At 42.9% G+C, this 16,891-nt stretch overlaps 1 protein-coding gene across 1 annotated transcript; it reads left to right on the plus strand.

Annotated features, from left to right (window-relative positions):
- The first annotated feature begins 6,750 nt into the window (after positions 1–6,750).
- On the plus strand, positions 6,751–16,327 carry LOC103723435 (histone-lysine N-methyltransferase 2B). The gene is made up of 4 exons (XM_008814344.4): positions 6,751–7,811; positions 7,896–8,039; positions 13,333–13,518; positions 15,893–16,327. The coding sequence occupies exons 1-4, from the start codon at positions 6,825–6,827 to the stop codon at positions 15,971–15,973; spliced, it is 1,398 nt and encodes a 465-aa protein (XP_008812566.2). The 5' UTR covers positions 6,751–6,824; the 3' UTR covers positions 15,974–16,327.
- The last annotated feature ends 564 nt before the right edge of the window (positions 16,328–16,891 follow it).

Consider the following 16,891-nt stretch of genomic DNA (forward strand, 5'->3'; position numbering starts at 1 on the left):
GGAGACAAATATGGTCTTGGACGCTACATGAGCTTGATGGAAACTTCAGGTATTTTCGACCAACCCATATGAGGTCATAGTAGTACCATCAAGGATCTTCGCTGCATGGCATAAGGCACTATCAGGCACTTCCCTAGGATGCACTAATCTCCCCTCAAATATCGATCCATTTTTATCTAGCCAGATGTGATAGATCATGTAGGTGCATCTAATCCTCCACTCCAGGGAGCCCAGATTTTGCTGGAATTCCTTCAGCTGGCTTAGAAAGTCCTCGGTATACATCATTCCCTACGGTGGATCTACAATACAACCCCATACCTGCACTACCTGATGGCATCCAAAGAGTACATGACTGATCGTCTCCTCCACACTGGGGCACTCCACACATACTGATGGGACCTGCAGCCCCTCCTGGCCAGGACGTCTCTGGTCGGCAAGCAGCCCTATGCCACCTTCCAAAGGAACAAAGTAACTTGGGGGCGGATACGCAACCTCCAGATCCACCCTCCATCTATCCGATAGGTCGGCTCCTCACTGATCATGGTCTGAAGCTCCCATGCTCTAACCTTGGTCCCACTAGCAGTGCACCAGACCCTCTTGTCCATAGACTCCATAGTGGGCACTATCACGGCCAAGATCCTCTCCGTCAACTGCACCCCAATAGCTCGGCGTACAACATCCCCATCCTATCCTCTCCTCTTGAGTACAAGGAGATCACATACCCTACTCCCAGCCAAGCTGTCCAGGTCAAACAAGGTAGGCCACTGTCCGAGGGGCTGCTCTGACACCCAACTATCCTCCAAGATATCAATATCTCGACCGTCACTAATAGCCCAATTAATTATCGGCATCACCAAGGGGGACCGAGCACTGATCTCACGCCATATGAAGAAGCACTGGTGACCAGGATGAAAGGAAGACCTTGTCATCCCCTCTCTGTACTTTGCCCTCATCAGTGAACTCCATAGGCCCTCTGGCTCTAGTAGATACCTGGCTACATGTTTGGCTGCCATGATCTCCCGCCTGGTGATCAGGAAATGAACGCCCAGTCCCCTACAGCTAGTCGGCTGACAAATCACATCTCAGGCAAGTAGGTGAGTACTAAGCCCACCCCATCCTCGCCTACTCCAGATGAAGTTCCTAAACATTTGCTCTATAGATCTCAGAGGTTCCACTGGCAAGATAATATTAGACAACATGTATACTAGGATAGAGCTGAGGACTGACCTAACCAAGATAATTCTCTCCATCATCGATAAGGTGCTTACTTGTCATCCCTCTAACTTGTGTCAAATGTTCTGCTCAATGGCTACACAATCCCCACGTCGCAGGCGCCATCCATAATCGGGACCCCAAGATATCTCAAGGTATTGCCTTGCTCGCCTACCCCCAGAGTGCCCATGATGACTCTCTTCAGTCGCTTCTTAATCTTCGGGTTGAAACAGACTGCAGATTTAGACAGGTTCACCTTCTGCCTAGAGGCCTCACAATACTTTCCCAGTATACTCCATACTGCAAGGGCAAAGTGTCTCGTCGCTCGAGCAAGCAATAGGCAGTCATCTGCAAATAGTAAATAAGAGATTCAAACAGACCCAACCCCCATGCTATACGCCTCCAAACCCTAGAACTCGGCAGCATGCCGAAACCATCTAGACAAAACATCTGCACATATGATAAACAGTAGCAGTGAAAGTGGACACCCAAGCCTCAAACCAACCACCGACTCAGAATGGAGAAGGTGAACCATTCACTAGTATGGAGAAGGAAGGAGTACAGACACACCTCAGTATCTACCTAATCCACTGCTGATGGAAACCAAAACTCTCCAAAGAGTGAGCTAGGAAGCTCCAATTCATTCTGTCATAGGCTCGTTCCATATCCAGTTTAACAACCATCAAGCTCCTTTTGCACGGTGCTTATCGGAGATCAGCCATAAACTTCTGTGCTATTAGTAGATTATCAGAGATGTTGCACCCCCCAACAAAAGCCCCCTACTTAGGACTGATGATCCTAGGCAGAATGCTGCTTACCCTTCTTACCACAATCTTTGCAACCACCTTGTATAGGGTGGTACACAGATTGATGAGTCAGTAGGGACTTAGCTCCAAGGCATTCTATCTCTTCGGGATCAAGACGATGTAAGTCCTTTTCCACTTACGAGCCATGATTGCCGAAGTGAAGCTGAACCACCTCGAATACATCCTGCCTCACAATATGCTAATATCTCCTAAAGAACATCAGAAAAAAGCCATCTGATCCCGGAGCCTTATTCTTAATAAGTGACCACAGAGCCTTCTGAATCTCCAGCACTGATACCGGCCTAATTAGCTCTGCATTCTTCTCCTCAGATACCTTCACCCTCGATTCTGGCTCACTATGTAGGCCCCTTCCACCTGACACCTTCATCCATCTAACTCTAAAGAACTGCTCCAATACACTCCTGATAATGTCAGGATCCTCCATAACCTGCCCGCTGCTCTCCCTGATATTACTGATCATGCTCCTCTGTCGGTTGATAATAGTCGACTGATGGAAAAAACTGGTGTTCCTATCTCCCTTCATAACCCACTGTATCCTCGATTTCTGCTGCCGAAGGAGTAAGTGATGCACCGCCAGGTGTGCCCTAAGCTCCCCCTACTTCGACCCAGTCAGGCCCCACCTCCGCTCCTCTCTCTCTTGAAGGTCAACAATCACCGCTTCACTTTCCTCAATCCTCCTAAATATATTCTCCACATTTTTGCTGTTCCGCTTCCTCAATCGATGCTTGGTTAGATCCAACTCTATGGTCACTCTAGATATGGCGCCCCCCCCACACTGCAGACTGTTAGGCCTCCCTTACCACCTCCCATGACCGGGGGTAGAAAAGCCAAAACTTCTCAAAGCGGAAAGGACTAACATAAGAGTAGACAGACGAGATACTAACTAGGAGAAGGCATTGATCTGATGCAATCCGAGGTAGATGGCTCACTCGGTAGTCCGACCAGTGTTGGATCCATCCTGCTATGGCGAACATCCGATCGATCCATTCCCAAACTCTCGCTTAGCCTAGCTTGTTGTTACACCAAGTAAATCTAGTCCCGGTGAACCCTAGGTTGACCAGGTCGGTCATCGCGATGAACTTCTGAAACTCTCTAACTTTGACCTTTTTGGTGAAGGCCTTACCCCCTCTCTTCTTCTGAGGCCCATCAATGCAGTTGAAATCTCACATCATAACAGTTGGAAAACCCTACTGCACTATGCTGGTTATCTCACCCCGAAACATCCTCCTTTTTCGGCAGTCAGTACTCGCATACACTGCTTAGAGGACCCATGGGCGCCCATTGCCTTCTGATATCACCATAATGACCTGCTGGTTACATTGATGGAAAATATTCATATTCCAATTTTCTTGTTTCCAAGTTACAATGATGCCACCAGATAGCCCTGGGGACTCTATGGTATAAAATTCCTAAGATCTTGGCAGCCCCTGCCTAGCTTGATACAAAGTTCTCCTAGAAAGTCTTGTTTCAAAAGCACATAAATCTGTAGATCATGCAGGTGCACAAGTCTTCGAAATGCCGGGCGAAAGGAAGGCATCCCCACCCTATAGCAGTTCCATAATAAAATCTTCATTGGTCTCCTTGGGAGGGCTGGCCCCCCTCCTTGGGCTCCTCCACTACCATTCTCTCAGTCTTCGCCATCCCCTGAAGGGCCCCTTTGAATTTTAATACTACTTGCCTATGAGTTCCCTATTCCCGGCACGCCACTTGTGTATCAGCCCCCACTTGTTTACGGGACTTGTTCCCTATATTAAAACCGGGCTTCGATTCCTCCCCCTCCACTGATACTAAACCCCCTTCCTTGCGGCCTCGCTCTAGCCTCCCCCACCTTCCCCATCGCGGCTGCGCTTGTGCCAACCACCCTGTCCGCCTGCACCCCCTTCGATCCGCCCCTCCCTTGCTTCCCAACCTTCATCTCGAGCTCCTCATACCACCGGCCATCGGCCCTCGAGATAGATGCACCATTCCGAGATATAGGAGGGTTCTGGCAGCCGTTGGTGCCTCCAAAGCTTTCCACCTTGCCGGAACCTCGAGAGGTAAGCCTCAAACCCTCCCCTCCCTCGTCCTGTCTCTACTGTTTCACCTTAGACTTAGGGCGTCCTTTGGATTCCCCCGGTCCGTCCCCTGCTCCAGCGAGCCTCGCGCCCTCCTTTCCTTCCTCGCCGCTCTCGGTGCCGTCCTCCACTACCTTGGGGGTTGATAGCGACCTGAGGTTCTGCCCGTGGTCATTGGCACCTCCTTCCTGTAGCACTCCTCCATTTTCGAGGGAAACGGGTCGTCGGCCCACTCTAGGGGGTCCCAGGTCACCCACCTACGGGCCTCCACCCACACAGTCTTCGCATGGGCCCTTAGAGCTAGGCTCACTAGTCACCTCCCCACACACAACCGACTCGGTTGGCTAGCTCGGTATTGACTCCTCTAGCCGACCGACCTTTTGAGCTTTGGCTAGGCTTCGCACCCGCTTCAAAGAACCTGACTTACAACCTGCCTCCACCATGGGCTCATCTCGCTGGGCCTCCTCAACCTGCTGCACTAGTTCTATTGCCTGAGTCCAGCCCGCCCCACAGCCTGGCTCGCTTCCGACTCAGAGCCATGGCTGTCCCTACCTATCTTCTCCCCTGAGGTTGACGAGTCACCAGCCGGCGTGCCCTTCACCGGCGACCTCCTCCGTGCCACCTTCAAGGGTTTTTGCCATCCATCCGAGTCGGGTGAGCTCGGTTGGGCCCTTGGAGAGCTCAGCCCAGACTGACTCGACGACAACCCCAAGTTAGACTCGGCAGTCACCACACCCATCCTCCTCGGCCTCAACCCCACCTCGCCCGCCCTCGGCTGCTTGATGCGGGTGCTTGTTAGCCAAGGCCCGAAAATCGGTCACCAACCCTGACCATGCTCCCTTCCCCCCATCTCCTTAGGGGTCTCCACAAACATCAGCATGGGCAAGCTCTCGTGCCTCTCCCCCCTATCACCTCTGGCGAAGGCGGAAGGAACCTACACTCTCCCTTCTGGTGACCAAACCTTGCACATTTGTAGCAGAAAATTGACAAGTTTTCATAAACGAAAGCATGCCAAAAGTTTTCCTCCCCCCTCCGATGAGAATACCCGGTTTGAGTGGCAGCCCAACATCCACCGCCGCCTTCACTCTAGCGTACCCGATCCTTCAGAGGTGGTCTGTGAACCCATCTAGGACCATCGACTGCCCAACCATCTTAGCTATCTTTTAGATCGACTCCTTATCACAGTATTCAAGTGGGAGAGAAGGGAGCCGAAGCCACACAACGACCCTGTTCACCACTTTGGCGCCTGGGGAGAAATTCGGCCGCCAATGATCCATCGCCAGTAGTTGACCGGCCATCATCCACGGGCCATTCTCCAGAGCTGCATCTCTGTCCCCTTGTTTCTGAAGCAGAGAGTCAGGTGCTCCTCTGCCATTGGGAAGCCTGATAAGTGCTAAATAATGAATAAATTTATCTATTTTACATAGCACTTATTATTATGTTTATGTACATATTTTAAATGTAAACATAAAAAATGTGTTTCTCTTCATCATTGCATTTTAATGAATTACTAGGAGTAATTCGAGTTTGATTTAATTATTTATTGGTCGAATCTACTGTATGCAGATCAAGTTAAACTCAAATGGATGATGCCTAACCCACACTGCACCATTTCACAAGACCACAGCCAATCAGAGTTGACTCCAATAATTCTTCTCGAAGACCAACTGCATCCCATCAAATTCTTCCCTTCTCCTTATGTGTTCACCCATAAAGACTATTTCCTTCCACATGTCCAAACTTTCCTTGTTTTAGCTTTAAAACAAAACCATCTCCCAACTAATTGGAGTCGGCCCACGTCCTCCCGAGTCGACCCCAATCTCCTTTCTCAGGGCGTGGAATAAGTCCCAGGCATCCTTCACAGAATCCAAACCTCCACGTCCACGAACAGAGCCGTCCCAGCCGGACTCCCATACCCGGACAAGCCCAGATTGTGCTCCACATCGCTATCCGCATCCCCTGCACCCGCAACAATCCCACGCTCATCCCGAATCCAACCTTCCTCCTCTTCTGAATCCTTCCCAGATTTCCCCTCGCGCCTGTGTTCATCTTCCACGGGTCCAAGCTCCTCCTTATCACTAAGTTAATATAAGATCATCCATGCTTAGGAAAAATGCAGTGTCCTGCCATATTAGTTTAGGGTAGACATTTCATGCTAACTGAAGATGGATGTTCATAAATTACTTTTGTGAAATTTTATTTGAATGCTTATAGAGCTTGTAGCAAATTTGTATATTAATCCAAGAATGAATTAAAATATAAATAATCCTTATTCCTCTATTAGTGGTGAATTTTTTGCCCTAGGTTCTCTCAACTGATATCATTTTAATTGCATTTCCTATTAAATTATTTAGTTCAATAGTCTTCACAAATTCTCTTTTTCAAATATTTTTAAGAAAACAATTGTACCCCAATCTCGGTGGATCGATATCCGTAATCACTATCCTACCAGATATGTGCTATTGCGTGGTCTTTAAAATTGGCTATCAAAGCCCCCTATATTCATTGTATCTTCTCATCAAATGATCCATCGGCCACGTGGATTATGTTTCAAGAACGATCCTGGGTGGCAACCAGGCTCCATATTGCAGCCCACTCAAAGCCAAACCGAAACTTGGACCAAAGCCTATTTGGGTTGGGTTGGTTCTAAGGCCTGTTTTCCGTCTCCTCTTCTTGCAATCTAGCCCTAAGCGGCAGGTACTGCGGTCTGTCTCTCGCAACACCCGACCGGATGAGAGGCTTAAACAGGCTAGCCGCCGCCCCCGGCCGCCCCACCGCCTCCGCCGTCTCCGCCGCGTACTCCACCTTCTCCGGCGGCGGTGGAGGTGGCGGCGGAGGAGGGGGAAGGGGCCGCGGCTCCAGCCCTCCACCGAGACCCCCGCTCCATCCCCGTGCCCCCGGCCAAGCCGAACCCGACGCTGACGAGGACCCCTTCGCCCCTACGGGCCTCGGCCATGGACGAGGTCGCCCGGTCCTCCCCTCCTCCCCCGTCCTGCCTGCGTTCTCCTCCTGGATGTCCTCATTCAAGCCCTCCTCCTCCCCCGCCGCCGGCCGCGGACGCGCCCCGCCCCCGGAATCCGCCGGCCGCGGCCGTGGCCTCCCCCAGCCTCCGCCCGCCTCCGCCGACGATTCCCAGACCAAAAGACCTATCTTTTTCAAAAGGGAGGATTTTCCCGTTCCCCCGGAAGAAACCCAATTCACCGATCCCGAGGAAGTGACCCCTCTCCCTCGGAGCCTCTCCCCCCTCCTCTCCGGATCCGGCCGGGGAAAGCCCACCCGGCCGGAGGAACCGGATTCCCGGGCGAGCGAGGAGAATCGGCATCTCCGGCGTCGAGCGCCCATCGGGGCCCCGAGGGGCGGGCGGGAGCCAGCGGAGCCGAGAGCGGGCCAGCCGAGACTGGACCGTGAGGAGGCGGTGAGGAAGGCGGTGGAGGTTCTGTCTCGAGGGGGCCCTGGCGGCGGGAGGGGGAGAGGAGGGAGAGGGGCTGCAATGCGTGGGAGAGGGAGGGGCGGGAGGTTTAGGGGCCGCCGGGCTGATGAAGCTGCGGAGGAGTATGGTCTTTATCTTGGGGACAATGCTGATGGAGAGAGATTGGAGAAGAAGCTTGGAGAAGAGAATATGAAGAAGTTGGGTGAAGGATTCGAAGAGATGAGCTGGAGTGCGCTGCCTTCTCCATTGGAAGATGCCTACTGGGATGCTGTCCATACTAACAATATGGTGTGATTAATTGAACTGGTTGATTCTGTTCTTTATATTGTTTCTTTGATTTTTTTTTTGATTGTAATGATGTTATTTGTGTAGATCGAATTTGAGCCAGAATATCTGGTGGATTTTGACAATCCTGATATCGACGAGAAGCCTCCGATGTCCCTCCGTGATTCACTGGAGAAGGCAAAGCCTTTCTTGATGGCATATGAGGGGATAAAAAGCCAAGAGGAGTGGGAGGTACTTGCATTTGCTTAATCTGTATGAGCTCCTTAAAATTTAACTTAAGTTTTATCTATTTATGTGGAGGTTCCATATATATTAACTTTATTTAATCTTTTTCCCCCCTTTCATCAATTATTTTGAGTCCTCAACTATAGCCAGGGGTGCTACTTCCTACCTGCCGATGAATATTTACTAAGAACTAAGCATTATTTGCCTTTAGTCGCTTTGTCTCCTTATCTGCCCACCAGTGCCAGGCTAGATGTTGGCACAAGTGGCAGTAGGGTTGATGTCAGTCTTGCAATTGGTTGCACAAATCTGCTTAATCCTTAAATAGAGCTTATATGGCTTGGTTTTGTGCTCAATGCCCATCACTAGATATGGAAGGGCTGGTTCTTGCTTATTGAATTCTTTCTTACTAAAGATTCTTTTGTTAAATATATGTTGTCGCAATTTTCTACCCAATGTTAGCATCTAAATTGGGAGTGGATGTGAGAGCAATGGCTGAAGATATTTAGAGTAATGAAGCATCTAGGAAGTGGCTGTGAAGTTAGAATCTATAGAGATTCTGAAGCAGACATGGCATGTTGATTGAAGATGCTGATTGCTGAGATCTAATGGGAGCTTAACATCATACTGAATCTTCAATTTTCTGCCCTATGAAACATCCAAGTCTTTTCATGCCTGCTTACGTTTTGACATTTAAAGCTTCTCTCATATTTTTAAATATAGCTGTTAATATAATCTTTCACTGTATGCATTCATATAGGAGAGCATTGGTATGGGAGTGTGTAGGTTGGGGAGCTCTCTCTCTCTCTCTCCCCCCCTCCCTCCCTCTCTTCCCCCTCCGACCATGGTTTATCATTTAGCTTATGTTATGGTATAAAAGTTGCTCAAGATCTATCTTGATAATTTTTTTGGTTATTCTTCAAATTTTTGTTTGGCTATTTTATGCTTATGGTATGGAATAAGCATCTTAAAGATCCAATCTTGTTAGTGTAATTTTGAATTCACATACACTCTACTGCCTTTTTCTCTTGTGGGTTATTTCATACCAAGGAATGCTGAACCGGTCCATACCGAACCGGTACTGGCTTTGACCAGTCCGGTTCGGTGTTAAAAACCGATATCAGTCCGTACCGGCTCCAAATTTTTTTGGACTTTGGATACGTGAACCAAGCTAAATCAGTGGTACCGGTTTGGTACCGGTCCGAACCGATACCGGCGCCTACCGATACATCGATACGGTCGGTACGGAGGACCTTGTTTCATACTACCTTAAAATATAACTTGACGAGCATGCAAAAAGGATTTTATGTTCTAATGGAAGTAATGCATAGTAGGATCTGCCACTCCAAGCCCACATAATGGCATAAGGCTAATTCTGATGCTTATGGTGTAAGTATCTTTTACATTAATTTTTATATTGCTTTCCTTCTTTCTTGATTTCTTATATGAGGGACAATGACTTTGGAAAAAAACTTTTGCTAGACAAAACTAACTGCTACAACTTTGTATGGTTCAGCAGAGTTTGAATAATAAAAAAAAAGGTGATAACAAAAAATGTGGGTGTTGCAGAAACAAAAATTTTGAGATGGATGTGTGGTAAGAAAATGGAGTTAGAAATGGGCATATGAGAGAATGTGGAGTGGCAACAATATAGTACAAAGTGATCAAGACTGGCTGCGATGGTATGGACACATGCAATAAAGGTTTGTGGAAGTTTCAATTAGGAAAGTTGCTCCAACATGTGGTCTAGGGTCTATAAAGAGAAGGGAGCAGCCTAGGCTAACACGGATGGAGGTTGTGAAAAAAGATCAAGAAATTCTTTAAGAAGTCATTGGTCACTCCTAATAGAAATGATTGGCATAATGGATTCATAAAGCCTACTACAAATATTTTGGACAAGTCTTGATAGTTATGGTTATGATTTACTTAATGACCCAGGCTAATTCTAAATGGATCAACTAATATTCATTTTAAGAGTATTATGTTATTCTATTGCCAATATTGATATATGTTAGCCCCATACAAGGCATCATATGGTGCTTTAGTCACTTTTGACATGGTTCATTTCCTTCATTATATTCTTTATTAGAACATGCGGTAAAATAATGGCTACTAAATCAAGTGGATTTTCTTTTTATGATTAGGAAGAAACAAATGGATATTAACCTTTCAAAGTACCTTCTTGAGAAATTTTTTATAGCAAAAACTTAAGATAGGAAGTGCTTGAAGCAATTTGGAATCACATTCAATTCCAATCCTTCATATCCTCTAATATTCTATGATGCCTTTGCAAATTTATGCTTAGCATGAGCTGTACCAGCTTGATATTTTTTCATGGATGACTTTCATTTCCAATTTTTTCGGCAGCCTCCTCATTGAATTCTGAATTTCTGTAAAAACATTGGAAAATACATGTTTCAACTATTCTTGGACAAGAAAGTTGATTTCCTCTTATCAATGATACATTCTATATTTTTTTGTCAATTGCATTAGCTCAAGTCTTGTTTTCCTTCCTCTTCCCATGATTTAAGTATTATTCCAATGAAAAAGTCTCAACATTCTTCTGACCTTTTTGAGGGACAGCATCTGTTTCAGACATTGGATGTGAAGCTTAATCTAGAGCAAATATTCTTAAACTGGTTGAAACCTGTTATAGTGATCTCCTTTTCACTTTAGAATGAAGGTACCTAGCACACTTTTTCACTAGCATTCTTTTACCTCTATCTTCTCATATGTCTTGGTATATGGCTACTTACACAATTTACCCTCATTGGCTAAATGACATACTTTATGTTCCCCAAATTTACTATTAGTCTAGACTGATAGGTGATTGGTATCTTGATAATCTATTTACCATATATAGGAACTTCAAATTTTGCATGCTATATGAACCCACAAGGCTATAAGATATGATAACAATTTGCATGACTTATTAATTTGATTTAAGTTGTTTAACAGATCTCATGGTGGGGTTCATATGTTGGGAGTGAAGATTGGTTGCTCGTGGCCTGCTCTTAACTTCTAAGCTAGGCTTGGTCATTTACTTGTATGCTTTGGTGGCTTTGCTTTGATTAGATAATTAGGTGAATCAAATTTCTTTGCGAATTGAAGGTTATGGTTTTGGGACCTTTTGCATATACACTCTTTTAGATGTGGCCATTGCATATTTACCCTTCAAACCCCTTGAGACATCCTATTTTTACAACAATACCCGTCCAATTAGATTTTCGAGTGGCAGTGTTAATAACATTATCTGTGACCATGAATAATGATATAATTCAATAAATGTAAAAGTTGGATATATGGTAAAACTGGGATTGATAAATTCATATATGAGCATGGGAGCATGAAAGTTAATATAACAACAATTTTATATAAAGTGAAGCATAGTCAATTTGGATAGATGTGTAATGTAGGATAGAAATGATAGAGATGATGTCACGCCCCCACCTCCGCAGGGCACGTGCGGCACCCAGTGCCCATGTGGGGGCCACATGAGGGGGGAACATGTAGCTCCCCTGCCAGATATTGTCCGGTTTTGGAGCCCGCACGCGCGCCGCACGCACTACTCAGACTCCTCTTCGGTTTTGTTTTCCACCCAAAACGCGTCTGCAGGATTTGGAGACATTCACTTCATATGCTCAGGCTCTGGAACGAGTCTTTCTGATGCGGGACTATTGGGCCTCACACCCTTTCCACCATCAGACAAGCGCCGTCCTCGACTCTGATACCAAATGTCACGCCCCCGTCTTCGCGGGGCACGTGCGACACCCAGTGCCCATGTAGGGCCCACATGAGGGAGGAACACGAGGTTCTCCTGCCAGATATTGTCCAGTTCCGGGGCCCGCACGCACCGCTCAGACCTTTCCCCGGTTTTGTTTTCCACCCAAAACGCGTCTGCAGGATTTGGAGACATCCGCCTCATATGCCCAGGCTCTGGAACGAGTCTTTCTGATGTAGGACTATTGGGCCTCACAGATGAGGAGCTGGTCGTTCAAAAGTTCGGTTATAACAAAGGAAACTTGGATGGAAAAAATAGGGAAGGACTTACTTTATGCTTCATATCGTAAGTCTTGACTTGGGTTTAGAACCAGTGTCAGAGGAGGACCTGCAAAATCGACTCTAAATTGTGAGATTAAGTTTGCCTCTGTGTATGGTGTATCTTTCATGGATACTTGCCCATGGTGGTGTCTGATGGAATGCTTTTGTATTTGGTTAAGTGTCTTTAGTGCCTACTAATGATCCCTTTTGATGATCGAAACCCTTTGATGATTGTTTCAATGATAGAAATGGTAAATGTTAGCTCTTGCTACTCTTCTGGTCAAAGGCAAATATTTTCTATCCTTGACTTTTGTTTGCTGAAATATGTCAATTTTGTTTTAGACATGATATCCCGCTGTGGTTCTGACATTACAATGCCGACAGCCACCCTCCCCTCTCTCTGGTCCTTTTGTTGTGCTATTTTATTTGTGACTTTCTGCAATTTGTTTATTATGTTCAAAAACCAATCTTCTTACGGACTGCATGACGTTAACAAAGGTGCTCGTGCTTTGTCTGTTACCAGTCATGCGCGAATGCCATGCATGTTTAGAATTTCATTTTTTCTTTTATATAGTAATATTGATCACTTATAATCATATGCAATTAACTCCATATACAATGTAATTGATAAGAACAAATCGTCAAAGGATAGCATCCAAAAGCAAATGGACCCAAACAAAGATTAGATATTGTTAAAAATAGTATTAATGATCATAATTTTTTAATAATGGCTATAAATTATAAATTAACTCCAAGCATCAGCAATCCATAATAGTTTCATGAAAAAGATGATATGCATGACAAATGCTATCAAATATCATAAAAATAGAATTTATAAAATTCTGTTGGTCTAGAATATTTTAGTCATTCAATGGGTATGACCAGAACCAGATTACCACCTTAACTCCCACTATTTGTTTTTAGGAGTACTATAGATTTGTGTTTAATCACCATTCTGGCAAGAGTTCTGTCATCTTGCTTTGTCAGTACAGAAATTTCTCTGGCTTAGGCTATTTTCTTCCTGTATTCGTCTTACTCCAAGCCTCTTTATTATTTGCCATCTGATTATTACTGAGTTTTGGTTTAAATTAGTCTGAACTAAAGGTTGATTTTTTAAAATTTTTACTAAATCAAAGGGGCTATTGTTATATTTGATTTCTTGACTCCCCATATCCATGATGTGTGAACAGTTGCAGAAAATATTGTACAGCAAAATTTTGTTTATTTTTTAGATCATCTGATGGTGGATTCTATCTTCCAGGAAGCTGTTCAAGAGACAATGGAAAAGGTACCATATCTGAATGAGCTTATAGAAATGTACGCTGGGCCTGATACAGTTACCGCAAAGCAACAACAACAAGAGTTGGAAAGAGTGGCAAAAACACTTCCAGAGAATACACCTTCTTCTGTAAAAAGATTTGCCAATAGTGCTGTTCTTACTCTCCAGGTTTGCCTTCTTGTTCATTTTCATGGTCTATATCGATCAAATTATGGTTTAAGTCGGTCAATAGTAGGATAAGCTAGTTCTGCATGGAAAGAAGAGAAGAAAATGTCTTATATGTAGGGGAAAATTGTAGAGGAATGTTGAAATATTTCCTCATGTTTCCTTTGGAAACAAATCAGTGTGCTTGTTTGGAGGATACCTCATAAATGAGTTTCTCCACTACTACCACAACTACCCGTGCAAATGGTTACAAGCAGAAACTTGACCTTAACTTTCAAGCTACTTTAATGTGAAGCTATATTAATGGATCAAAGCATGATCCCCTAAAGTTTGAGAGTTTGTCATGATGGAAGCTAGAAATTTGAATATATTCATAAAATTTGTCGATTGTAGCATTTAACTCTACCTGTAAACTCTAACTGCCGGGCTGTTCTTTTTTTTTTTTTTGTTAAAACCCTGATTTATCAGCTACATTTAAGCTATTAGGCATATAGCCACATTCTCAAGAGTAAAAAGACATCTAAGAAGTTATTTTTGTTGAACTAGTTCCCTGTGGTGATTGATTTAAGCAGATTGCAATCCTTGTTCACTTCTAGAAGCATTATGTGCAAACTTAAACAATTAAAACATCCTTCACTCTTGTTTATTTGTACTAGTCAGTATATAGTACATTTGGGTCCTAGTAAAGAGGGGCTTGGGTTTGTATGTAAAGGTCAAAGAAGAGTAGGCATAAATATAAGAAACTACGGATAGGATATGCCGAATTATTTGGAATAAGTTTCTATTTATGGAAGTCTTTGCAAAGAAATTCCTGAACTTATGATAAGCGTTGTTATTTACTAGTGGTGTTTATTTATTCAACAAAAATATGACCTGTCCCTCATGTTTATGTTTTGATACATGGAATTTTGATATTTCCCTTATATTCATCTCAAATTCTTAGGCAAGCTTCTAACTTAAATAGCATTTTGCTATTTAAATATAAGGCTGAAAATGGATCAGATATGAATCAGACATTGGCGTATCCATATTTGTTCTATACAAATATAGATGCAAGTCAGATATTAATCATATTCATATTTTTCTAGCTGAATATGGATATAAATCGGATATTATGTAAATATCAATCATTTTGAGGATAATTCAATAATGAAAGCTAATGTAAATGACATGATCATAGAGAATAGGAGTAGAATGCATTACACGCAATGCATAAAATACTAGGTAGGTGCCTAAAATATAGGGATTAAACCTGCATAGAGACCCACCCCAACCAAGGGTTCGGGTCACTGATCTGACCAGGTTTGTGTTAAAAATATAAAAAATTAAAATTATTTAAAATGCAGTATAATATAAAAATAATAACGAATTTTCTATATTAAATACCACCATTACTCTATAATTGCAGTGTAAATAAAATTTATTCATGAATTATCAATTCTTTAGAAAGCTTGTAAGAAAAAAATTGTATAAATTTTGGATTACATAAAAGTTGTTGATATTATTAAATATTTTAAACAGCAGAGTTTTGAAAAAATCATAAAGAGTAAAATGAAGAATATTTATATTTCATTTTTTATTCTAGGGAAAAGGATTGAAAAAATAATTATTAAAATATAAAATATCACAATGTACATCAAATGTAAAATATAAAATAATTATTAAAAATATAAAAAATTAAAATTATTTAAAATGCAGTATAATATAAAAATAATAACGAATTTTCTATATTAAATACCACCATTACTCTATAATTGCAGTGTAAATAAAATTTATTCATGAATTATCAATTCTTTAGAAAGCTTTTAAGAAAAAAATTGTATAAATTTTGGATTACATAAAAGTTGTTGATATTATTAAATATTTTAAACAGCAGAGTTTTGAAAAAATCATAAAGAGTAAAATGAAGAATATTTATATTTCATTTTTTATTCTAGGGAAAAGGATTGAATAAATTTTGAATAAGCATAACAGGCCATTATTATAAAACAACACCAGGTTCTATCCTAGTGGTTGAGCAGTACATATCCAAGTTAAAGGGGGTTTGATTGTGGATTTAATATCTATTTGGATCTATTTTTCTTTTTACTGGATATCTAAATCTGGATCTGAATTCAGCAAAATTAATAAATATGTGTCCAGATCTCTTTCTAGATCTTGGATACAAGAATATCTGTTCGAATCTGATCCGAACCGGTTACGAAGATGGATCTAGTTGGATATTACCCAACCCATTTTCATCCCTTTATAAATTCCGACCTAGCACTCTATCTATACCACCTTCTGCTGTATGTTTTAAAGAATTTAATTTAAAGTGATTTGTATGTTGATAAAATGTGCATCCATAATCCTGATGTTCAAAAGTCATACTCTGCAGAGCAATCCAGGCTGGGGTTGGGACAAGAAGTGCCAATTCATGGACAAGCTTGTGTGGGAGGTTTCCCAGCATTATCAATAGAGCAGTATCGCCATCTTGGGTCCGGTTCTGATGAAATCTTTACATATTGGCCATCAATAATGGGATTTTGGTGAAGCTAAGAGCTGATGCAATGTGTTTGTTATCCTACCGACTGTATCTTATGTTTAGTTGTTGATACATCTACATTACTAGAATGGAAGGAATAAATTTTTCTATTTAAATACTCTACAGTTATCCAGGCAACGTTACTAATTCACTGAATATTTACAATGCTCTGCAGCAGAAGTTATAGATATAGATGGAACTGCAGTGGCAATTTGTTTCAAATTTTACCTGTGCTGTAGATTGAATTCATTATTTTAGTGAAGATTTGTTGCACTCCAATTGCTTTTCCATCAGCTTCTCCATGGTCTATTGTTTTTCTTTACCCTTCATCCCTTGGAACCCCACCAAACAGGGTGCCCTGCTTGCATCTGGGCATCTATTGCATTATAAATGAATCTCTGAAAGGGAGATTCCAAGGAGGTCTTCGGTCATCCATTACAAACTAAATCCATTGTTCCAGATATTGTTGAGGTGAACAGCTTTCAAATAAATGTATTGGATTTCATAAATTACAAGTTTGAATCCCCATTGTCATCCCTGATCTTATAATAAAAATTCTTTTATGGACAGCTTGCTCTCAATGTACTCGCTGCCTTGTGGTTTTCAATTGCTGAGATCTTGGCAATCTTGGCGAATGCATGGTATCAAGATGGACTTGGATCTCTCTCTATTTTTATGGGGGTTGTCAAAGTAGGAAGCTCAGAGGAAAAAAAAAAGGAGATGCTATAGAGTAAACCTAGACCAAAAAGAAAAGAGTTTGAGGCCATGGAAACCTTGGCGGATTTAATGGATTATATTGGTTTATATTAATTCATATTGGCTGCTACAATGACTGATGTATAGCTCATGTCA

This window comes from Phoenix dactylifera, chromosome 1, assembly GCF_009389715.1.
Source record: "Phoenix dactylifera cultivar Barhee BC4 chromosome 1, palm_55x_up_171113_PBpolish2nd_filt_p, whole genome shotgun sequence".
NCBI lineage: Eukaryota > Viridiplantae > Streptophyta > Magnoliopsida > Arecales > Arecaceae > Phoenix > Phoenix dactylifera.

What these genes read in the sequence shown, in the direction of transcription:
- LOC103723435 (XM_008814344.4), top strand. Translation starts at nt 6,825, where the DNA reads ATGAGAGGCTTAAACAGGCTAGCCGCCGCCCCCGGCCGCCCCACCGCC. An exon ending in CTGTCCATACTAACAATATG is followed by an intron (nt 7,812 to 7,895) that starts GTGTGATTAATT and finishes TTATTTGTGTAG; the next exon opens with ATCGAATTTGAGCCAGAATA. An exon ending in GTGCTGTTCTTACTCTCCAG is followed by an intron (nt 13,519 to 15,892) that starts GTTTGCCTTCTT and finishes CATACTCTGCAG; the next exon opens with AGCAATCCAGGCTGGGGTTG.